Source organism: Ananas comosus, linkage group 14 (assembly GCF_001540865.1).
Source record: "Ananas comosus cultivar F153 linkage group 14, ASM154086v1, whole genome shotgun sequence".
In the NCBI taxonomy this organism is placed as follows: Eukaryota; Viridiplantae; Streptophyta; class Magnoliopsida; order Poales; family Bromeliaceae; genus Ananas; species Ananas comosus.
The window spans coordinates 4856407-4880764 of NC_033634.1; the positions used below are offsets into that span (position 1 = coordinate 4856407).

At 34.8% G+C, this 24358-nt stretch overlaps 2 protein-coding genes across 6 annotated transcripts; both read left to right on the forward strand.

Annotated features, from left to right (window-relative positions):
- LOC109720408 (acyl-coenzyme A oxidase 4, peroxisomal) lies at positions 2427-11502 on the forward strand. Its single transcript, XM_020247499.1, has 13 exons — positions 2427-2701; positions 2896-2970; positions 4268-4374; positions 5656-5733; positions 6026-6149; positions 6277-6350; positions 6725-6784; positions 6946-7055; positions 7417-7576; positions 9805-9881; positions 10090-10261; positions 10377-10469; positions 11072-11502. The coding sequence occupies exons 1-13, from the start codon at positions 2677-2679 to the stop codon at positions 11207-11209; spliced, it is 1293 nt and encodes a 430-aa protein (XP_020103088.1). The 5' UTR covers positions 2427-2676; the 3' UTR covers positions 11210-11502.
- Positions 12349-23947, forward strand: LOC109720430 (arginine--tRNA ligase, cytoplasmic-like). Of its 5 annotated transcripts, none has more exons than XM_020247534.1 (18): positions 12357-12552; positions 13139-13261; positions 14143-14276; positions 14475-14550; positions 14716-14817; positions 15286-15501; positions 16571-16651; positions 17284-17367; positions 17786-17890; positions 18503-18681; positions 18895-18979; positions 19521-19722; positions 20842-20911; positions 21617-21686; positions 22342-22431; positions 22546-22614; positions 23044-23142; positions 23573-23947. In XM_020247534.1, exons 1-18 carry the CDS (start codon positions 12400-12402, stop codon positions 23681-23683), a joined length of 2049 nt encoding a protein of 682 aa, XP_020103123.1. In that variant the 5' UTR covers positions 12357-12399; the 3' UTR covers positions 23684-23947. The 5 variants fall into 5 exon arrangements, 4 of the variants coding, with proteins under 4 accessions (XP_020103123.1, XP_020103124.1, XP_020103127.1 ...); XM_020247535.1 differs by having other exon boundaries at positions 12357-12541; positions 13143-13261; XM_020247538.1 differs by having other exon boundaries at positions 12427-12552; positions 13143-13261.

The following is a 24358-nucleotide window of genomic DNA, read 5'->3' on the forward strand; positions in this document are numbered from 1 at the left end:
GCGGTAGTATAGTGACATATAGCTGTAGAATTTTTCCAGCTTAATTTACTATTCTCTACCTATCAGTTTCATACTTGTACTGTAGACTTAGTGGACAGGCCGTTGGGGTCGGTGACGGCACCCACTGAGAACTACTCTGTTTTGCAGTAATTGTCACACCTATTTGTTTCCACCTTTTTGCAGATTCTTTGTCTGATGCTGCTATTGCTGATTCTGATCGAGGTAAGGGAGTCACGAGCTAGATCCCTATCTACCCGGTCACCATACTAGAGGAGCCCTATCAGAGATAGTTTTGGCTGTGCCATGTACATACAGTGGGTGTTTGATTATCGATCTGAGAGATGGTAGTATTTTGGGGCATGTTTGTACAGTGGGACCTTATATATGTTTAAGTTTTAGCAGCTCTGTACTTTTATTGTAGCTCCTATCTGTTTGCAGGTACAGCTATCGCTTCGTATATACGAAAAATTTTTATGTGTACGGCGGATCTGTTGGTGAGCCCGAAGAACGTAGTAATCCGGGGCGTGACAATGAGGAACGAAGGCGCCCTCACCTGAAGAATCCTAATCAGTTTGTGCCTTTCATGAGCTTGAAAATAAATTTTTTTGGTCATTGAAATTTAAAGGTGACAGTTTATGATATCTTTACTTAAGTGTGCTTTTAATTCTTTCTAAGAATAAAAATAATTAAGTTGGCTGCCTATACAATCTTTCCTCTTCTTATCCTCATTAGGTTGGTTGCCCTCTTCTTCGATTTCTTTTTAAAAAAATTTCCTCTGATTCATTTTAATTTGTGCAGTTTGTATTGTTTAATAATATGCCTGATTCGTTGGTTCATTATCTTATGCCCATAGTTTAAGGGTTTGGATTTTGGTCCTTGATCTAGGGATCTCCCCTATTCAATTCGAAACTAGAAATAAAGAAAAAAAGAAAGAGAAAAATCCTGGGGTTCATACAAATGTAGATGAAAATAAGTATCAGAATTAATTTGTTTGGGCAAAAAAATCACTAATAGGACGATCTCCACTTTGTTTTTTTAATTTTTTTCTTACTTTATTCTGCTTTAATTAGTTGCTTGATAATCTACAAAGGGTTAATTAATGCAATTAGAAGTAAGTTCATGCCACAAAAGCTGTGAATTTTACAAAAACTAAATTTCANTCTCACTTTTGTTTTCAAGTGTTTTGACAGTTACCATATGATATTAGTTCTACTTCTTTCAAATTTTGCAATTGAGTCTCTAATTGAGGGGACATAAACGTATACTTAACAGTGTATAATATAAAAATAAAATAAAACTAAAAATTTAAATCATATGGGCAAATTAATTAATATCAGTTGATTAGACAACATTTTCCATCACTTTCGATGAACTATAATTATATATAACTTTCTTTGATTGGGTCTACGGAGCTGTTGGAAACTAATTACATGTTTAAAAATATCTTATTCCCCCTAACTGCGGCAAATAAAATAACGAAAGAAGTAGGTAACTGTCTTTTTCCCCTGCGACCTTTCTTCCCTGCATTATTTCTCTCTCCCTCCCCTGAATTGTATAATCCATTTGTTCATTTCCTACCCTTGAATTGTATTCTTATCTATTTGTTCATTTTTCTTTGCTTTTGTTTTTTCCTAACCTTTTTCACACCGTTTAATGTATTTTCTGTGGTTTCTTTTTTACTAGTGAAGGCCCGCGCTACGCGGCAAAAAATTTATATAAATTCTAAAATATTTTAAATTATATAGTAAATAAAAGACATAAGTAGTACATTAATTTATACATTCAACTATACTTTAAAAAAAAAATAATAGCTGTTATGAGAGGTTCAATATTTGTCTTCACAGTCTTCATCAACATCACCTAAACTGTAAAGTTAGTAATATAAGATTACCATTTGTAAAATATCAACTAATAAATTTTAATTTTAATAAAAAAAGTTAGAAAAGGAAAAAAAGAAGAAAAAAGATTGTTGGTCCCACAAGAAAAAGGGCAAAAAAAAAATCCGTACCGCGCCGGCTCGCGCCCGCTCCCTCCCGCCCACAATCCATCGAAATAAGGAGATATTCGATGTAAATTTAAATTTCAATTTAAAATTAAATTTTAAATTTTAAATATATATATATATATATAGAGAGAGAGAGTATGGCTAGAATACTTTTACAAGTATCACCCAAGTGATACTTGTGTGTTTTTAGTATTTGGATGGAGAGATGTGAGATTAAGATGATGGGGGTAGGTGGTGGTAGGTGGAATAGTGTTTGATCCAAGAGCTATTTGTAATCAAAAAGTAGATCCAATGGCTAAAAAGGTGATAGCAACATGGGAATGATATTTGTAAAAGTATCCTGGATCAACTCTATATATATATATATATATATACAACACAATAGACATATATCAACAGTGGGCCCCCTCTAATCCAACGCACAAGGGTTGATTCTTCTCAAACACGACAAAAGAATCGTAATCCGTGCCGTGACGTCATCGCCCACTCCGCTTCGTCCTCGTCGTCGTCGTCGTCCTCCTCCTCCTCCTCCTCCTCCTCCTTTCGAGCCCTTAAAGCCTTCTTTTTCCCCATATCTTCCTCACTATCCTTCTCCTCTCACGAAAACCTAATCCTAGAAGCCGCGATCCTCTTGTTTCTCCCCGATCGATCCATTTCTCCGATCCCTTGCCATGGCGACCGACTCTTCGAATCGAGGTGAGCGTCCCGTTTCCATCTCCTTCTGCTTGCTCTCCGATTCGATTCGATTCGAATGCGTTGATTTCATCTCGGATCGGTGGTAGAACCAATTTTTTGATGAAATTGAGATGAGCTTTTGATTTGTTTGATATCGGAATTGGAATAGGAAGTGCTTTAATTCCCCTTTTATTGCGTGTTTAATGCTTCTGCAGGTATCGGATTGCCGCCGCTGGATATCTCCGCTGCTTTTCCTCAGGCAACACCTGCTTCGATCTTTCCCCCTTCAGGTTCGATATTTAAAATTTTACTGATAATTTTTATATGTGTATATATACATATATAGAGTGCGGCTAGTATACTTATGGAAGCACGGAGGCCTCCGTGCTTCCAAGTTGTTTTCGATATTCGGACTTTCGAATCGACGATCGGCTCCGTTAGAGTTGATCTAGAGTATTTGAAGAACCTAGAAAATAAATTTTGCGATTTTTCAATATCATTTGCCTAGTGATCGAAGGGGCTCAAAATCAACGGCTGAAAATAAAAATCTCACAAAATGTGATGATATGACATTAAAAATTTAGATCAAATATATTGATCTTATTTTATATAGTATAAAGAATTTTCTATCAAAATTTTACATGATTTGAATATTTCTACACCGTTAAACTTGCAACCAGCTCACCTCGGCCATTAAAATTATTAATTTTGAGCCCCTTTGATCACTAGGTAAATGATATCGAAAAATCATAAAATTTATTTTCTAGGTACTTCAAATACTCTAGATCAACTCTAACGGAACCGATCGTCGATTCGAAAGTCCGAACATCGAAAACAACTTGGAAGCACGGAGGCCTCTGTGCTTCCATAAGCATACCAGCACAACTCTACACACACACACACACACACACACACACACATATATATATATATATATATATGTAGATGTACGGGGAAAAATGTCAAAACGCGCCTCGAACTTTAGAGCTTTGTCAAATGAACTCCCAAACTTTAAAATTTGGCTACTAGACCCCCTAAACTTAATAGTTTGATCAGTCCTTTCCGTTAAGTGAAGTTACTGATTGAACAACCGTCGCAGTGGCATGTCTCTCAGAGAATTTTGTAAAGCTTCAAAATACAGGAAAGAAAAAAAGAAAAAACTACTACTTTTCTCAGGGATGGAACTAAAGAATCGTAATTGAAGAAGAGGGCAGCTCCCTTTTCAACTTCTACTCCTTTTGTTCAAGCATTACAGTAGAAAAAAATAGGCTTTGTTCTATTTAATTGAAAGCTTCAGAAGATCATATGAAAGGCATTTGTTAGGACCGGCTACTTAATTGTTATCTTTGCTTGAGAAGAAGGGCCCCTATTGAACTATTTGATGAAGTTTAGGGGGTCGTGTTGCCAAAATTAAAAGTTCAAGGGACTATTTGCCAAACTATGAAGTTTAGGGTTTAGGGGTCGTGTTGCTTGGCGGACAGAGAAATATGGAGCTTTTGCTTTGGCGGGAAGTAGAAATGTTATTGTGAGGCCCAAAGCTCTCGAGCAAGTCTTTCTTTACTGACACTTAATCTGTTGAACTCACAGTTTCAGACTATTATCAATTTGATGATCTGTTGAATGATGAAGAAAAGGCCTTACGGAAAAAAGTTCAAGCGTTTATGGAGAAAGAAGTTGCTCCCATAATGACAGGGGTATGTCTCTACTTCCCTGTCCATTTTTCTAGAACTTCTAAGCTGTGTAGGAAGTAAACTAATCTGTAATTCACTAAGTTGCAGATGCCAACATGGAACTTCTTGTGTAATGTTTTTTTTTTTTTTCCAATGCAATTCTTATGTAGGTGCATTTCTATTTTTCTCTGTATGTCTATAACCCATATTAAATCTTGCATATTTTAAGTTGCTATAGCTACTGTTTGGTCTGACAAAATGTTGTGATTGGTGGTGCTCTACAAGTGGGATTGTAGTAAACTTGCGAAATTGGGACTGTAGAAGGTAAAATAAATGCAGGTTGTTAACGGTAATTGGTCCTTTGTATGGACGGGTAAGCTGGTCAAGTTTCACTGGTTTTTGTCTAAATGCATCAATTTGATTTATGTTTAACTGAATCAACTTAGCTTGACATCATATGAGATTCTTAGTCCATTGAAATCAAGGAGTATTGGTCAAATCATTTGTTCTGTAATTTGTTGAGCTGTCTCCTTTTGACAGTATATTTCAACTTGCCCAACCTAAATATAACTTCATTGATGATTTAAAATGCCTAAGCATGTCCTTGAAAACACGGTTAGGTTTAGACATAGTGAAAACTATTTCTATAGGTTAGAATTGCATGTCATGTTATTGAGAGAAGCTACTACGGGCTTATAATTTTACCATGTATTAAATTCAAAAACAATATTTTCAATAGTGTTGCATTTTATCTCTTTAGCTTTCGCTTCTTGCTTCATTAAACGTTATGGGAGTTTGACTACTGGGAAAATACAGAGTAGATCTAATATCTTGTACTTGGGCTTATTAGTTGCCGTATTAGTATTTTTTGGTAAAAACCTATGTAACTTACCTCAATTATTGCACATTTTAATATAGGTGCCTCAACATTAAAGATTGTGATTTTAGTTCCTGATTTTTTTTGTACACCTGGTTTAAGTACCTTTCCCAGAACTTAGTGTACTTGTACATGCTTTGACAGAATATTTTGTTAACTGGAATATTCTATAAAACTGTTTTGATAGACTCTGTCAAAACTTGACGGGATTTTCTGAAATTTAAAGTGCTGAAAGGTTAGATAGTAAAATTAAAATTTCTAAATATCAGGCAGCTATTTCAACAATTATATGATAGAATTCAGGTAAGGACTATGTTTTTACTATATTTTTCATACAGTTTTTGTCCCATTATTGATGCTTTCTATTTTGATGCATCTTTTCTGGTGTTAATTCTTCCATAGATATGACTACAGCTTTCTTTTTGCAGTACTGGGAGAAGGCTGAATTTCCTTTTCATGTTATTCCCAAACTTGCTGAACTTGGAATTGCTGGAGGAACTGTTAAGGTACGTATCAGTTTATCCTTGGCTAAGTTCTACTAGTAGCAATACTACCAAGAATGTACCCTAGAATGTACTTGACAAGTCAATGCTGCGCATGGCCATTTGTGATTTGTAAAGTTATTCATTTTTTAGGCATGACATTCAACATGGACATCAAGTTTTAAAGCTAAAGAATTACTATTTGTCATGCATACGATGTTGATTCATCAACAAATATTTTGTGGTACATTCTAAGATATGTGTAGAATACTCTTCTTCTAGTGTGCTCAAAGATATTTTGGACATCTTTTTCTAGGGTTATGGCTGTCCAGGGCTTTCCATTACTGGAAGTGCTGTTGCCCTGGCTGAAATGGCTCGGGTTGATGCTAGCTGCTCCACTTTTATTTTGGTGCATTCTTCTTTGGCAATGCTTACAATTGGTAAGCATTTCTAAGTTGGCTTTAAGTAAATCTAACCTGTCGATCTAGTCCTGTAAGAATGTTAATTTGCAGATTTTTAACCGCTGATTTTTCTTTTTTATGTTTTGATCTGTTTCAACGAGAGCAGCACTATGTGGATCGGAAGAACAAAAGCAGAAATACTTACCTTCATTGGCCAAACTTCAAACTGTTGCTTGCTGGGTAAGTTTATTCATGAAGTTGATAGGGGCTTTTGAATATATATCCCTGCAAAATTGTTTATTTACATATGTACACTTGTAAAATCCTAATTTTCATTCATACCCTTCGAAAGTGCAATTTTTTTAAAAATACCCTTCATCTTATGGGGGAGTCGCTAATTGCTGGGGAAGTCGGTTTTGTATTATAGAAAAATTGTTAGAGAGTGGCAGTTCTGTAAATATCACGGTACTTGGGGTATCTATGCAACAACACTAAGTTATTAAAGGTCATCGATGAGATAATTCAATTTGAAGTGGGTGTGTATATGTTAACACCATAATTTCATATGTTCAGTGAGATGCAATATGAGTTTATCAATGAATTACATGCTGCAGGCTTTGACTGAGCCAGATTACGGAAGTGATGCGAGTTCTTTGAGAACCACAGCAACTAAGGTATGATTCTCAAGTATTTAGATTGAGTGGTAATTAAAGCCACTTATATTGTAAAATCATTGATACTTAATACATGGCTTGCTAATTGCTCTTTTTTGTTTTATGTCAAAATTCTAGAACTTCCTGCTAACAAATTTATGTTTATTCTTCTGATAGAACAGGTCTCAGGAGGTTGGCTTATAGATGGCCAAAAGCGATGGATAGGTAACAGTACATTTGCAGATATTCTTGTTGTTTTTGCTCGGAATACAAATACGAACCAAATTAATGGGTAAATCCTCTTAATTTCTGATCCTGAGAGCTTGTTCTTACATTTTCTACCCTGGTTGGAGCTTCTTTAAAAAAGCATGCGAGTTTTCGAAAAAGTGCTTACACCTTTTCGTTGGTACCCCCTCAAACAGCTTTCCTTTGTAGCACAAGCAGAAATGTCAAATTGGTTGTTCTGCCTTTGGGGTTCAGAATCATATTTCAGCTTCCAACCACAAAAGCTCCAGTCCATTTGCTGGCCAATCACATAGCTATTGCTTTTTGGAATAGAGAAGCTATTCAAAAAGCCAGGCCAAAAAGTACAATAAATCTAGAATAGAGCAAACACAATGCCTTGTAATAAAATCAGTTTTGTTTCTTTACAGATTTATTGTGAAGAACGGCAGTGCAGGATTAGAAGCCACTAAAATAGAGAACAAAATTGGTCTTAGGATGGTTCAGAATGGTGATATTCTTTTTAATAGAGTATTTGTCCCTGATGAAGATATGTTACCTGGCATCAAATCGTTTCAGGATACAAGCAAGGTATTGTGAATTTCTTCAATATGATGAGAACAAGGTTTTTATTGCCCATAGGCATGGGCCGTGCCTACCGTATCATACTGTGCCAAGAGAATATTGGCACGATATGATCCTCGTGCTACATTGCATGACTCAACATTATCTTTTTGTTGAAATTAGTTATTGTCTTAATAAAGTGTAAAAGATTTGATGAGATATACAGCAAGCAATTAGAATATTGTGCTCATGGGAAAATAAATATTTCATGCTATAGTGTGTCGGCACACATGCGTTTTTGTGACCGGCACACATCGGCATGGCACGACATGCATTGTGCCATACCATGCCAGCAAGTTCTCAACACGACCTTGCGCCATGGCATTTAAATCCTTGGATGAGAATCGAGAACCAGCTGCTTATTATAGGTATGTTAGTTTTGTTGTTCTATAAATTTAGATTTTCGAATTCTCTTAACTTTATGACCCAGAGGGACATTCTTGACTTAGCGAATGGACATTTTAGTGTAACAAGAAATTAGGCCTCACTTGGTATTGTTGCCATTTTTTTGTTTTTTAAAATACAATTTCTACATAAAATAGTGTAGGAGGTGATGATAGATTGCCTGTAATTCTTACATCTAAGGTGTTTGTTTGGCAACAAAAAATAAAAAACTTGGAAGCAATTTTTTTTTACTTCCAAAATTTTTGAACAAGTTGTCATCCATCACTTTACCGAAGCGTATCACAAGCTAACCAATAATGACAAAAGGAAGAAATCCTTTTAGCTGGTATGTCAAATTATATAAAATTAGTATCTTAAATAAACAAAAAGATGGCAGTGGTGCCAAACAAGACCTAAAAAATTCCTTCTTGATGAATAATATAGCAAGGAAAAGAAATTTTGTCATCCAGATTTCCTTCTTGATGCACTAGTATTTTCCGTTTTCAGTAGGAAAAAACCATTGAGGAACAAGAGGAGGAGAATCAAGGCAAAACAATGCTGCGTAGCAGCCAAAAAAAGAATGTAGAAAGCAGGACAATTTGGAAACCAGCCGATTAAGATGGTATCAGTCTTTCAGCTCCTGTGGCACAAAATATAGCAGCTCATGCACCATTAGGAAGGGCTAGGGAGAAAGTTCCATGTTATCAGCCTGTGGAAAAGAATATCCATCACTGGATATGTAACAACTTAGTCCACTAGCGCTAATAACTTATTAAACCAAACCCACCAGCCCAAATGCTTAGTCCAATTATTAGTATTAGAGCCCTTGGTCCTTTAATTCAGCAGGATAAAAGTGAGGCGAGACAACGAACATTGTCCAAGAACGAGCCCTTAGAAAATAAATGGGAACAAGGCTTAATCTACAACCTGCATCAGAATTTAATTAATTTCTCCTATGACTTACTTTTTTGATACAGCAAACCAGTAGTTATGGAGAGACTTTGCTAAATGATGAAAAGTTATGCAGTTTGTGTTCAATGCAAGTTATTGTTGAAACCTGTGTGAAGCCTGTGTTTCAAAATAGCAGTTTGAAGATTGTTTTGTAAATTTTAATGAGTCCATAGTTATACACTTTTCCCCTGTATTAAAATCTCACTTTTATGGGCTCCTTTTATATTGGGATTAATCAATTTGATACTGGGAATTCTAGTCGTCAAAAATTCTTTTTTTTTTTTATTTTATATTAATGCAGCAACTATTTTCTGTATATAACTAATATTTTGTCAAATCGGAATATGTCAAAGCCAGTTTGGGTTAACTAAAATGCCCTTTTGACCTATCAAACCCGTTTCATCGAGTATATTGACATAGTACTGGAATGAAAAAAATTGCTTGTTTTTAAATCTATATTCAGTTTATCAGAATGCCAAATGACCAAGCTGATTATAGCCATCTTTACACGAAATCAGATTTTAATTTCTCATTTTAATTGGACTGAACGATTTGTCTGCTTGGATTATGGACTTGGACTATGGACTTCTTAATGTAAACCAAGGATTAAATCACGAAGGTGAAGTTAGGCAATTAGAATTATCATGTCCTTGCTTAAAATGATTCTGAAAAATGATTCTGCCCGTGGCATAATTACTGCTATGATGGTATGATCTATTTTGTGCGCTTCTCTATGTTTTAACATTCTCATCCTTTTCTTTCTCTATTTATATTTTTCCATTACTATTTCCTTCAATACAATTTGATCAGGATTTCTCTCACTCGGGATCACTAAAGAAAATTTTCATTGGTTGCAACAGGTTCTTGCTGTTTCACGTGTAATGGTTACATGGCAACCTATTGGCATATCGATGGGAGTGTTTGACATATGTCACAGGTATCAAAGTATTTGAAAAATATTTAGAGTGTGCAGCCTTCAAATTATGTATTTACATATGTACTTAAATATCCTAGTGAAATCTGAATATTCATTTATGCCCTGCAAAAACTTAATATGTTGCATGGATATATACATGTGAAAGCCCCAAGACCATTCTATCATTTTCACCTATTTTATTTCAATAGTATGATGAAAACTGAAATAGGTATCTAAAAGAGAGGAAGCAATTTGGAGCTCCATTAGCAGCATTTCAGCTTAACCAAGAAAAGCTTGTTCGGATGCTTGGCAACATTCAAGCTATGCTTCTTGTTGGCTGGCGCCTTTGCAAGTTGTATGAATCTGGGAAAATGACTCCAGGTCACGCTAGCTTGGGGAAGGTTGGTATACTATTTTTGGGAAAATAATTCCTAATAATTTGCTTTCAATAGTCTCTGATGATTATTGTTAAGCTGTTTTTTCCCCTTAAATGTGACTAAGTAATCTTATTCACAGGCATGGACTTCGTTGAAGGCGAGAGAGACAGTTTCGCTCGGCCGAGAATTGCTAGGCGGCAATGGAATTTTGGCCGATTTTCTAGTTGCGAAGGTTGAAATTTTCTCCTTGGACGTCGATCACTCTCTTTCAATTGCTTTTTCTTTTGTCTATTATTTGCTTATTTTAAATTGCTTTACCTATTCAAGGAATTTAAGTCCGCATTAAGACTCTTTAGCTAAAACAAGAAATCTCGAGTGCCTTCTACATCTTCATGCCTTTTGCAAAAGTAATCTATTCACATATGCATCCGAGTAGAATCTTCATTGCCAATATGTACCCCTTGAAGTACAGTTTATCTAAAAATACCTTTGCTTAAGTTGGGGAGTTGTTGAATACATTGGCGGCCTGGTTTCAGAGGGTAGTTTTTTAATAGTGCAAGGGTCTATTTGTAAGAAATTTAGTTTTAGAAAGGCATATATGTAGATAATTTTAAAAAAGGGCATGTATGAAAAATTCAGATTTTGCAGTGATATTTATGGCATAATATGGGTACTCGTTCTGGGGTGTATATGTAGACACCCTTGATTCGAAGTACATTTAAGTTTTTAGTTACTACAGCACTTTTGTAAAATGTAAGTTGATTTAGTAATAAATATTTTGGCCAAAATTTAATCATAATAATAATTAACTTGTTTTATTCTTGGTCACCGCAGGCATTCTGTGATCTCGAGCCAATCTATTCATACGAGGGCACCTACGACATCAACAGCCTGGTGACGGCGAGAGAGATCACTGGGATCGCAAGCTTCAAACCTGCAATGCTGGGAAAATCAACACGAAGCCGTCTTTAATCTTAACTGGATAATTCATGCCTTATTCTTGTTAGAGAAATCGTTATATCCGGTATACAAAACTAGTTTCAACCGTGTTGTCTCCAAGGGAGCAGATGAAAGAATGTAGCACACAGCAGAGTAGGGCATGGATTATACATGTGTGTTTGATGTAGCATCAGATCAACTTCTTTAAATTTTATGTAAGATCAACTTGTTTAAATTTATACAAGCACCACAAAATATCTTTGCGGTGGTCGTGGCCAATATTATTTATCAAACCAGAATGGAGAGAATGCGAGATGATCTGTTTATTGGCGTGGCTTATGTATTTTTCTTACATTGCTTAGGGGGGTGGTGGGGGGCGGGGTGCACGGAAAATCATGAACAATAGGTGTGCATGAAAATGAAATTTTTTTAAATGATTTTTTTTTAATGTTTTGTAATGTTTGGTTTGAAAAAAAAAGTTTTTTCATTAAAATTTTTATGGTTGAATAAAAGAAATTATATTTGTTTTGTTTTATAAAGAAAATGAATGAAAAAAATTTTACGCAATTTAAGTTTTTGTTTTTTATAAAAAATCGGCGGAAAATGAAATTCCTTAAATTTATAAAATTAGTTTTTCAAAAAAAAATTTACAACTAATCAAAGGCACGAATATTAATTTTTTAAATCAAAAAAATAAATTTTGATATACTTTACGACCAATTAAACACATCTTAAATCAAATGTAAAGGCACTGTTTATCCCGTCACACCGTCGTAACTAGGAAGAATAATTTTATCAAATTCTTACCGTGATATTGAAAGCTCATCTCTCTCCACTCACTCCGTAATTCTTACCCATTTGTCCAAATTGAAATAAAAGACTTTCAATATTTAACGAATAAAGATAATACTTAAAATAGAAGAATCAATTGTTAAAAAAATAATAGAATCAACTGTTAGATGAGTAGTCCTTATCATTTCGTCTACTCTCATAATTCTAATCCAATTGTTCATCAAAAGAAAAAATAAAATCAAAATTTAAGTGGTGGAGATTTAATTTGGAAAATAAAAAAAAAATTCCGAAAAGGACAGGGTGCACGGCTGACGTGGTGCGCACGGTTCAGGCAATAATCTCTTCTCGCACACTCGGGGCGCACACGCCCTACGCGGAGAGTGGGGAGAGCGAGAAAACCCTAAATAAGGGCACCCATCGGAGCCCTTAAAATGGTAGTGGTAGTAGCATCTCCCTCCCCTCTCTCCCTCCTCCCTTCCTCCTACTCCCTCTCCTTCCCCTTCCCCGCCGCCTTCGTCCTCCTCGGCCGCCGCCGCCTCCGCTGCCGCCCCTTCGACTCCGCAGCCGCCTCCGGTGAGCCTCCGGTGACGCCTCCTCCCTTCCCCTCTCCTTACTTGGTTCGTTGTCTGGAGAGATTACAGAGCCCTACATATGCGCGTTTGTGTTGCTTCGAGGGAGTTGGTTTTGGAGTAGGTGATTTGGATGCTTCTGTTGATTAGATTTTCATATTGTGGCTCGGTTAGATGGTTGGTGATTCATTGGATTGATTGGGAGGGTATAGAAGGGGAGGATTTTAGGGTTTTTTCGTGTGTCAACTCAATTTTTCGTGGAATCGGATGGGAAAAGTTGGAACTTGATTCAATTCGTGGGGTTGTATCCACCACGTGTTTGTCGATTGTTCTCACTGAGTAAATTGGTAGTATCTTTTAGAGCACTTTGAGATTTTCTTTTCTTTATTTCCTCCCCCCCCCCTCCTTCTTCTGAGAAACTCGATGGCCTTGTGTTTGAGTGTGCTGCTTTTTTTGCGAAAATGGCGTTCTCAAGTTTATCATGAGTTTCCTTGCATGCACTGTTTTTGTAAGATTTTATTATGGGGCAAAATTGCAGTCCTGGAAAATTTGTATGCTTGGAAATAATTGTAGTAGTCTTGTTTGGCTGCAATGAACCTAGACAGGTCACCTTGGAGCAATTTCAAGAAGATTAGTTTCGATTACAAAGAATCCAAGCCTTCGCGCCATGGGAGATGAGGTAGCTTCGACATCAGCTCCTCCACTAGAGGAAGCACCAAATACTGTGAGTTAGCAGCTTATTCTTATTATCTTTCTGCTAGTTATTGCTCTAAATGCTGTTGGTAGCTTTTATTTACCAAATCTTCAGCCTAACAATTTGTTTTTTCAATGTAGTGTATAAGATATAGATATGTGTTACTGAAATTTCAAACTGGACACTAACAAACTCTGTGAACTTGGCTAATTTGTTATGATTCTCGAGTTATGCTATGAATGATACCCATGAACAATATTTATATGGTTGCGCTGGTCAGTCATTTTTGGCCTCCAAAATGGAATTAAATGTTTTCTAGTCACAGACTGAGCCTAACTAGCTTGTCTACTTACATTAAAGTTAAAAAAAAAATCACCTTCTTCAGTAGGTTCTATTATGAAAGACATCTTTTCCTTTTTTGTTGTGTATTTCCCTTTCCGAGGACTTCTGTATGACAGTCTTTTTTGTTTATCTCCATTGGTGAATTTATTGCCTTTGATTACGGAATTTACCTTATCTTCATACGCATTTTTGGTCAAGCGGAATTTACCTTATTGTCATACACATTTTTGGTCAAGTCAGTAGTTGGATCAACCACCAACCTTCTATCATTCCTCTCCATTTTATTTTGGTTTTGAATTTTTATGCTTTTTCATGAATTCTTCTTTCTTCTGAAGTGCTGTTAGATGTTTGGTAATCTGGAACTTGCTTCCAAGATCATATAAATAGTTGATCTTTCCTACGTTCTTTTCATTATTTTTTAAATTTTGCCTTGATTTCATTCTTCTGCTATGTGTTCCTCTTAATTTTTTCATGTGGACGGCATCTAGATGGCTTTGTATTCCTGTTACTTGAGGGTTCTGTTAAATTTTTTATTCCAGTATAGTTGAAATTGATCCAATATATGGCAGGAGGGAGATAAAACTGGAAGCGTGAAGCAACTTCTGTCAAAATTAGTCAAATCATCTCTTCGAGCAACATTCCCCGATTTGTTGGATATAGAGCCACTTGTTGCAGCCTCAGTAAAATTTGGTGACTATCAATGGTATATGTCTTGGCTTGTCTTGCATGATATTTAATACTTATCTATCTATTAAAGTTTTTACTTTTGATTAAGACATGAATTATTAAAAAAAAAATGCTTCTTTAGTACTAAGTTGATATTTATAGTATTTTTTTTTTGGTCCTTTTGTAATGACAATTGTTGAAGTGTAATGACAATTGTTGAGGTATCTTGATGCAGCAACAATGCCATGAGTCTGTGGTCAAGAATAAAAGGGTCGGGCACAAATTTCAAGAACCCCAATTCTATAGGGCAGGTTTGATTTGTTTATGCTTGTATAAATTTAGCATGTAGCTAGTTTATCTACAGTCTTGTGGAGATCTTCTTCCATATTTGCAAATTCATTCTTTCTAGTTTCTTTTTCTGATAAAGTGAAAATATTACTTTCCATTCTGACACTGCATTATTTCATTGCCCCCAGGCCGTTGCAAGAAATCTTCCTCCTTCCGACATCATTGAATCCACTTCTGTTGCAGGACCTGGATTTGTGAATATAATTTTGTCCAACAGATGGGTTTCGGAGGTAAGAAACATATATCTTGCTTGTTAATTGTTGGGACTTTTATAAATATATCCCACAAGATAATATATCTACTTCGATGCTGCTGTATAAGCTGACTTTTTTATATACCCTTGAAAATTTTAGTTTCAAAGAAAATTACCATTATCTTAAGTTGGGGGGAGATTTAATTCATGGGGGAAGTTTATTTTATGTTATTTATAGAGTTTCATTTTAAAGAGGGCTATATGAATTATGAAGGCATATGAAATACAAAAGAAGTTAAGTATTTGAGGAGTATATCAGCATATGCAGTACAAAAGATTAAGTATTTGAAGAGTATATAAGCATAAGAGGTACAAAAGAGATCAGTATTTGAAGAGTGTATGTGAAAAGTCAGATTTTGCAGGGGTAGTAATTTTTTTTTTTTAATATTAGTTGCACTTACTATTCGAAATGCTAACCTTGGTTAATTGATCTGTGTTATTGTAGAGAATCCATGACATGTTAATAAATGGCATTAAAAATTGGGCACCGGCGCTTCCTGTCAAGAGGGCTGTGATTGATTTTTCGTCACCTAATATTGCAAAGGAAATGCATGTCGGCCATTTAAGGTCCACGATAATTGGAGATACTCTAGCACGCATGTTTGAGTTCTCCAATGTTGAAGTTCTCCGACGAAATCATGTTGGCGACTGGGGCACCCAGGTAACTATTTTCAGGTTTCAATTTTCAATCCTGGCTGGCCGGCGCTAGCAGTTGTTTTGGTTCCTGTTGTTTTCATACTTGTTTTGCCTGGATTTTTGAGCCTAGAAGCTGAAGTAGTGAAGTTTGACGTGTGGGAAGTACTATATTAAATTTTAATTGTGGCAGAACATTGAAATATGCTTCTAGGCCACAAAAGCATAAGATATGATTGCAGCTCTGCTTTTCTGGAGTAGGAAGTTGTTTATAATTATTTTCATGAAAGAAAAACTATTAAGGCTTCTTTTAACAGCTTAAGCAAACAGCAGATTTGCAGAAGCTTTACTCAGGCCAAACTAACAGTCTTTAGATGTTCTATTATTGGTCTATTGTACTGAAACATCTGGAGTGGTCATTGTTTTCAAAATTGATTGTTTTTTTTTTGTTTAACTTTGATATTCTTTTAGGTATATGGGGTAATAGAAGTTTTCCTTGTAATTGTGCATTTTATTCCGGTGGATTATATAACATCTCTTACTTGACCCAATTATTCTTGTAATGTGTACAGTTGCTAATTTATTAGCTAAAGGTAATGTCTGTTGAAGTTCCTGTTTACTGTAACTCGTTATTGTTCTATAAAATTTTGAGACTTGTTCAGAATTTATGTAATTAATTGTTGAAGCTTCCGGAGGATGGATTTTTTGGTATTAATATCAGTTATTTGCAGTTAATCAAATACTGGGTTGACACTCTTGTTCTTTTCTTTACGACAAAAAGGAGGTGCTTAGATAGTTAATATGGGAGAATATTAATATATTGTACTTGCGGACATTGTAAGATCGTTTTTTTTTTCGGAGCCATATTTTTGAGGATTGAGTGGGTTAATAAGACAATTGTATTCATTTCCAGAATATGTCATTGTTAGCATTTGGCTTGTTGTATTTTATGTTTAGATATCTGTAAAATTTACTTTCCGGGCATAGTAAAATATGTAATTTTACATATTTTAATCATTTTATGGTTGATTTACATAATAGTGACAAAGAATCTCTTATTTGGTTTTGAACTTTTTTTTTTTCCTGTTCCTTTGCAGTTTGGAATGTTGATAGAGTACTTATTTGAGAAGTTCCCTAATTGGGAGGATGTTGGGACTCAAGCCATTGGAGATCTTCAGGCGAGCACAATATAATGTTTATAATTTAGCATAATAGTGAACTTCAGCTTCATTACATGTAAAATGATGCGGGTATTTACATAATTTGAGCTATATGACAGTTTATAAGATAAATAACAATAATAATTGTCCATGTTGCTTAATGGTTTCCAATTATACTCACTGACTAAATTGAGTTCTTAGACTGTTCCATTATGTTTTCTGTCCCATACATACCCTTTTTATAGCTTCAAGTTCTTGAATGAAAAGATTCGACCTTTTACTGTAGATTGACATTGAATATTATTGTGCGAATGTTCTTCAGCATAGAAGCTTTGAAGATGCATGTCTTTACATTATTGTGTGTGCTATTATTGAAGTTTGGATAATGCTTTTCATTTTTCACTTTGCATGATACTAATTGCTTCTCTATGTTGATCATGAAAAATGTAAAATTGGAAATTATGTCTATTTTTTAAATCTTTTTAATTATTTGGCAATCCAAGCTAGGAGTATTTGCATCAGAATTTTAGTATTCTTGGCCATGTCTGCGGTTGTAATTTCTAGTGTGTTGGCTTTTTAAATCTATTTATTTCTTTCTCACTAGGCCTCCCTGTCTTTAATAGTGTTCTAATATGAATGTTCTCCTTCAGGAATTCTACAAGGCATCTAAAAAAAGATTTGATGATGATCCGGCCTTTATGGAACGGGCTCAGCAGGCAGTAGTTAAGTTGCAGGTATGTATCTTTTGTGATGCAGATTGTTACACACCGTTGGCTTTTGTTTTCTGTATACAGTCCACTTATTTCATCTTATATTCTATATTTGCAACTTAATTATGAATTTATGAATTAAGGAGTGCTTTGGCTTATGAAATGGTATTTCGAACCAAAGTTATATTGAAAAAAGTAAATCTAAACAGCAAAATAAAAAGGTGGTCTGTTTTTGCAGCATGGCCAGATTTGGATAAAAGGAAAAAAAGGATCACCGATACCATCATTAAATGTATTTTTGGACGCAGAGATTGCAAGTTGCAACATATTCTTGGAGTTGTGGAATTTCTACTTAATTTAGACAATCATCATTTCTCTTATATTTACATGTTTATTTTTTTTTATCTTTTCTCTTATATTTACATGTTTAGTTTTTTTATAGGGAGGAGAAGCTAAATACCGTGATGCCTGGAAAAAAATCTGTGAAATCAGCAGGAATGAGTTTGACCAAGTCTATCAGCGGCTTAATGTTGTTTTGGAAGAAAAGGTATAGCTAGTATACCAGTTATGCTACTATTGATCTCTTAAAATCTAGCTTACTAGTTACTAGATTGTTTCAAGAAAGACTGCCAGCTTAATGTCCAACACTCCAACATGAAGGTCATTCTAACTTTGGGTAATGAATGGTTGTTCACTTACCACTTGTTTTTGCTGACTGCACATCACTTAATGGCTAAACTACCATTTAAGATGCAGGCTGTGGTGTATGCGGTACTTGGATTCGCTAATTTATCTTTCACTGCTTTCTTTTCTTCAAGAAGTGTAAATGTTGAAACTTTTTTAGTTTTTCTTGAAACATCACTGTCAGAGCATGAGGCCCAGCTTTTGGAGAAGCTCTCTTAGGCTAGAGCTGTTCAAAGAATCTATGGCAGCTTTTTTGTTAAGATCTCCTCAGCAGATTGCCACTATAGTGGAAGCAAAAGTTTCAATATGAAGTTTATAATTTTCGGACCTAAAAGCTTGTTTTGACTTTCTCCGACTGCAAAACCTCTGGAATATTTGTTTCCCAAACACCATGTCTGTCTAGAAGCATGGACTTGTAAATCTTGTCGACTTTGAATTGCTAATCTTTTCTCTGTTCCCTTTTTTATCTTTTCAGGGGGAAAGCTTTTACAATCCTTATATTCCAAGTGTTTTAGAGGAGTTAACTAGCAAAGGGTTGGTTAAGGAAAGTGATGGTGCTCGTGTGATATTCATTGAAGGGCAAACTATCCCTTTGATTGTTGTGAAGAGAGATGGAGGATACAATTACGCCTCAACTGACTTAGCTGCTCTTTGGTTAGCTTTCTTGATTTCAAACCAAATTCTTTCTGTAGCTCCTCTTGATCAATTAGTTTTGCCTCATTTTGATTTACTTTTTACAGGACAATGTAATTGAGATTTTATATAGCATGCACTTTTTTTACCCTGCTAACATGAACCGTTTCTGCCACAAGTTGTCTTACATTGGTATAGATTTTGATTATTCACACCTTCCTTTTCATCCTAAAGGTATCGGCTTAATGTGGAGAAAGCAGAGTGGATAATATACGTGACAGATGTTGGGCAGCAACAGCATTTTGATATGTTTTTCAGTGTAGGTATCACGTTCCATATTCTTTTCTTTTTATTTCTTTATTTTTCCTCCTTAAGAAGATTTATTGTGTACTTTGTGCAGCCAATTGTAGTACTTTATATTTATGCAAGAAAACTTGTTGTTCTGTTTCATTTCAGTCGAGTTATATAAGTGGCCAACAATGACGACTTGTGAATTTTAGTGGTGGACTTTAAGTAGTTTTCTGGCTGAATGCGTACATATGTACTGTTGCTAAATTATGCATTTAATTAATGTATGCATCTAGAAACTCTCAATATATTCCCTTCAACTTAATCTCTTGCATTTATATTCTTGTACTTTCAAAATGCCCCTGTCGAGAGAATCTTTTGTAAAATAAATCTGATTGGATGGTTGCCCAATCTAAGATGAAGGTGTTTCCTTTTTTAAGAAACTGCACTTTCAAGGGGTAGATATGAAATTCAGATTTTACCAGATTATATGTGTGTAAATTTTCCTATCCAATCCCTGTGACATGCATTCTATATTTGGTGGGACTTGAACTTCCTCGCTTCCATTTCAGGCTGCTAGAATGGCTGGTTGGCTCCCAGACCCTGGGGAAAAGATGTTTCCTAAAACAAGTCATGTTGGATTTGGGCTTGTTCTTGGATCAGATGGAAAGCGCTTCCGAACTCGAAGCTCAGAAGTTGTTCGATTGGGAGAGTTGCTTGATGAAGCTAAAGCTCGGAGTAAAGCTGAACTCGTACAACGTCTCAATGAAAATGGTAAAGTTATAGTTTCTTGCTTGCTAATATCTGTTCTTTGTTTTCTTCATCTAAGCTTTTCATTTGTAGGTAATTTTTTAGATGGAGGTTTTCCACTTATGTACCATTGCAAAATTTTCATGTATGCTCCTGAAAGTGCAGTTTCTTACAGAGTGTGTTATAACTTACCTATGATGCACGGATACTTCAAATTTCATGCCGTACCTGTATCGGATACGTATCGGATATCGATACGCGCCCGATACGTGCCCGATACGTGTCCGATACGAGAATGAAGTATCCGGCATTTTAAAAATAAAAGAAATATCGGATACGGCTTGGATACGGGGGGATACGGGAGGGATACGGCCAGATTCTTTTTTGGCCTAAAATGATCGGAATTTTAAAAAATTTTTAAAAGCCAATATCGAAACCTATTGGAAAGAAGGACGAGTGAGAAAAACACCAATCTCTATTTAATTTGTCATTTCTTCTATCTTTTTGCTCTTGAATAGTAGAAAGCGCTCCTACTCATTCTATCTCCACACAGTATTAAGCCATAATTTAGTTCTTCACTGCTCTTTTACTCTTTTTCATCTAATTTGTCAACCTAGTATTAAGCAACAAAGGCTATAGAGAATATGATTTTTTTTTCTTTTTTATTAAATTGCTAGCATATTTTCTTTTATTACTGTTTTAATAATAGAACTAATAAAACAAACATATATGTTGAATGGTTAATTATCTAGTTTGTGTGACTACATATTTATTGTTATCATTTGATCAAATTGGAGAATAATTGGATGATTATTCCATATGAACAGATGTAGGATAATTATACAAGTTAATGTATATTAGAATATATTTCTTAATATAATCCAGATATCCTACTTGTTATCAATATATCATTTACATATAATCAATATATATTTAAGTATATTTAAATAATATTTTATACAAATATACCCTGCGTATCGTATCCTGAAAGTTTTAAAAAGTACCGTATCACCTTATCCGTATCGTGTCATATCGATATCCCCGTATCCGTATCTGTACAACATAGTAGCTTACATTCTGTTTCTTGAAAAGTTCTAGTCTCTTTCAAATATGCTATAACTAACATTCTGTTTTCTGGATCAGGTAAGATTGGTGAGTGGACAGATGAAGAGCTTGAGAAAACTTCTGAGGCAGTCGGCTATGGTGCAGTCAAGTGAGATATTTTTTTCTACTTAAATTTACTGAAGAATAGCCATGTTGATTTGATCTCTTCCAGCTTTCAGATGTATTTAAAGTGATATTTGAATGCACTAGTAGGATTTTTCAACTTTGTTGGTGAGGTTATTGCAAGACTGTCTTTTTACGAACTGCAATAATGAATTTCAATCATCTTAAAGGACATTTGCATTGTACCCCTGCAAAATTATGTTTTTACAAATATATCCCTGCAAAACATGAGTTTTCATATATACCCCACAAATGCTTTCTTCCTTGCATCAATAGCTTTATACTTAACAAAAAGTGCCTTCCTCATAAAAAAGAAAAAAAAAACTTTTCTCAGAAAACCAATGCCCCTTATGCCATGAATTGGCTGACTCTCCAATTTAATGCATTTACGAGGAGTGTACAGCAAAATTAATCTTTTACAGGATATATCATAGATGGATGATATCACAGGGGATGAATATACTAGTTCTTTATACAAATTGAACAAAAGTTCAATTTCTTTTGATTGTCTATAGACACAAAAACTTTCTTTGGAATCCATATTTCTCTTTCTTTTAGTTGTGATATGAATACGCTAGTTGGAGGGACATATATGTTAAACCACCAACATGCTGTCTTTTAATAATATTATACATGCTTTTTTCAGATACTGGTGTTTACACCCTGACACTTCTGTATTGATTTGAAACAGATACGCAGATTTGAAGAACAATCGATTGACTAACTACACATTCAGTTTTGATCAAATGCTAAACGATAAGGTAATCTTGTATTCTCCAGTATTTAATTATTTCTGCAACCCTCTACTATAATGGCCTACAGAAATTGATTCTGCAGATTTGATGCTTAATAATTAACTGTCGCTGTTTGAAACCTACATGTTGGATGCCCATTATGCTACCGTGTTTTTGGAAAAATGGGATATGTTTTATATAGTTAATTTTGTAAGTAAGTGCGCAATGTTAGGTTTTTGATGATTCCTTTTTATGGATTTCCAAACAACAAATAGAACGTACATCTGAATTTTTGTATATACACCCTCGAAAGTCGTTTTTTTACAAAAATACTTTTATCTTAAGTTGTTAGTGATCCAATTTCACATGGTAAATATCAGAGAAGTTTTATCTTGAGAGGAGCACTTTTATAAGTGGAACTTGATATGTAAAATATTAAAATTGTAAGGGGCATATATGAAAACTTAGATTTTTACAGGGAACATTGCTTGGTGCTTGCTGCTTTTTCTGCTTATGTATATATGGTGTTTCTGCTGTTATTTATCCTTGCTGCAAATTTCTCTAAAGACCTTTGTATACTAGTCTAGCAGTTTACTTATCAGTTATTATCTATCCTTTACTCATTGTAACTAGTAAGAAGTGTCGACCTCTCATAGTAACTGCTATTCTTGTTTTTTAACAGGGAAACACTGCTGTTTATCTGCTGTATGCGCATGCTCGAATATGTTCCATTATTAGGAAATCTAATAAAGACATAGAAGAGCTAAAGACGGTAATTTTTTCTGTTTGACTTTGATAGAAACTATTGGTATCGTTGCATTTTTATTCTTAATTATGCTGTAATTTTTGGAATTTCTGAAATCCTGCTTTTTTATTTTTTGCGCAGATTGGGTCGATTTCTCTTAATCATCCTGATGAACGTGTTTTAGGGCTCCATCTTATCCGGTTTGCAGAGGTATATCTTGAGATATACGTGTGTCATCATTTATTTTAATCAGGATTAATCTTTTGTCTCCACATTAATCGTTTGGCTCCACCAATTGTGGTTTTGATAATTATGTCATGCATCTTCTTTACACATTGAGCATTTAATAAGAATTTTTATTTTTTCTATTCTTTTTCCTATTTGACATGTATAGAGTTATCTCATGTTATCATTTATGGTAATTAGCATCACATCATTGCATGCTTAAGAGAGGTCTGACATGTAGAGTTGTATCGTCTATGATACATTTCGTTACCTTTTCAATCTTTGTGATAATTTTGTCTAGCAAAGCAAACATATACTCACCATTCATCGGTTTACTGTGGCACAATGATTTTGAGCATCTTGACTAGTTCTGTGATCATAATATTAGCATGTTTTCCTGTTATTGTATTTCAGATTGTTGAGGAGGCTTGCACGAATCTCCTTCCAAATGTTCTATGTGAATATCTGTACAACTTATCAGAAATTTTCACTAGATTTTATACCAGTTGCCAGGTTTGTTTGTCTCTTTTATGCTTCTCTATTCTAGTTATTGTTGGTTTGTTTGCAAACTTATTTTTTCTGAAAACCCAAATAAGTGAAAAAAGGTTTACTACTAAACATTGGATTTTATTGCCAAATGAACCGTTTATGTGTAGAGATCACAAAAAAATCGCATTCAATCACAAAGTTTTTGAGTTAAAAATTGAAATAAGTGTTACTAAACGAGACCTTACTCTCGAGTACTTGATAAATGATTCCATATCCTGAATTTTTAGCTTAAGAATACAATGATAAGGCAAAACTACTGTAATAATTCCATTTGAAAGAACCTTCGTTATCCAATTAAAAAAAACCATATTATAGATAATGCATTTGGGTTTAAGATAAAACTCTCTCTCTCTCTCATCATTTATAATAGCTAACATGTTGTGGAATTTGGCAGGTGGTTGGATCACCTGAAGAGACCAGCAGGTTGCTATTATGCCAAGCTACTGCGGTCGTCATGAGGAAATGCTTCCACCTTCTCGGAATCACTCCCGTCTACAAGCTATAAATTATACTTCCTATAGCACTTAAATTTTATGTCCAATTTTTGAATCATGCAAAGTTTGCTATCTCTTCGGGTGTAATCTAACCATTGTTAGTGAGAAAATTAAGAGATTATTTTGAGGGAGGAAAAGCTTGGAAGTTGTGAAAAAGATTAGATTCAGTTTCTCAATTTGAATAGAAGGGGCTCGTACTCAACATCGAATTTTACGGTTGTTGCGATTGAATGGTTCGTGATGTTTTAGTTTATGTGGGTTAAACGGTTTGATTTTGCGGGTGTTTTAAATGTCTAAATGTGCATGGATTCTCAAATTGAAATTTCAGTGGAACTATTGGTCTGAGAGATTCTCAAATTTAGAAAACCAAAATGTTCGACTTGGACTGTTATTAAGGAAAAAAAAAAAGAAAAAAGAAAAATCATGAGTGAGGATAATTTCTGGTGAGTTCCTGCAAACTGAACCATTCATTTCATATTAAATTGGGTGGTTTGAACCAGTACATACTGGGTAATTTGCACAGTTGGTACTCAAATTATAAGGCTGGTGATATTTTGGTCTTTAAACTTGAGAAACATATTTTTAAAACTTTTAATAGTATTATAGATTAGAGATGTCAACGGGTCGGATTCGGGGCGGATTTTTAAAAATCCGAATCCGAACCCGACTCCAAACCCAAGACCCGA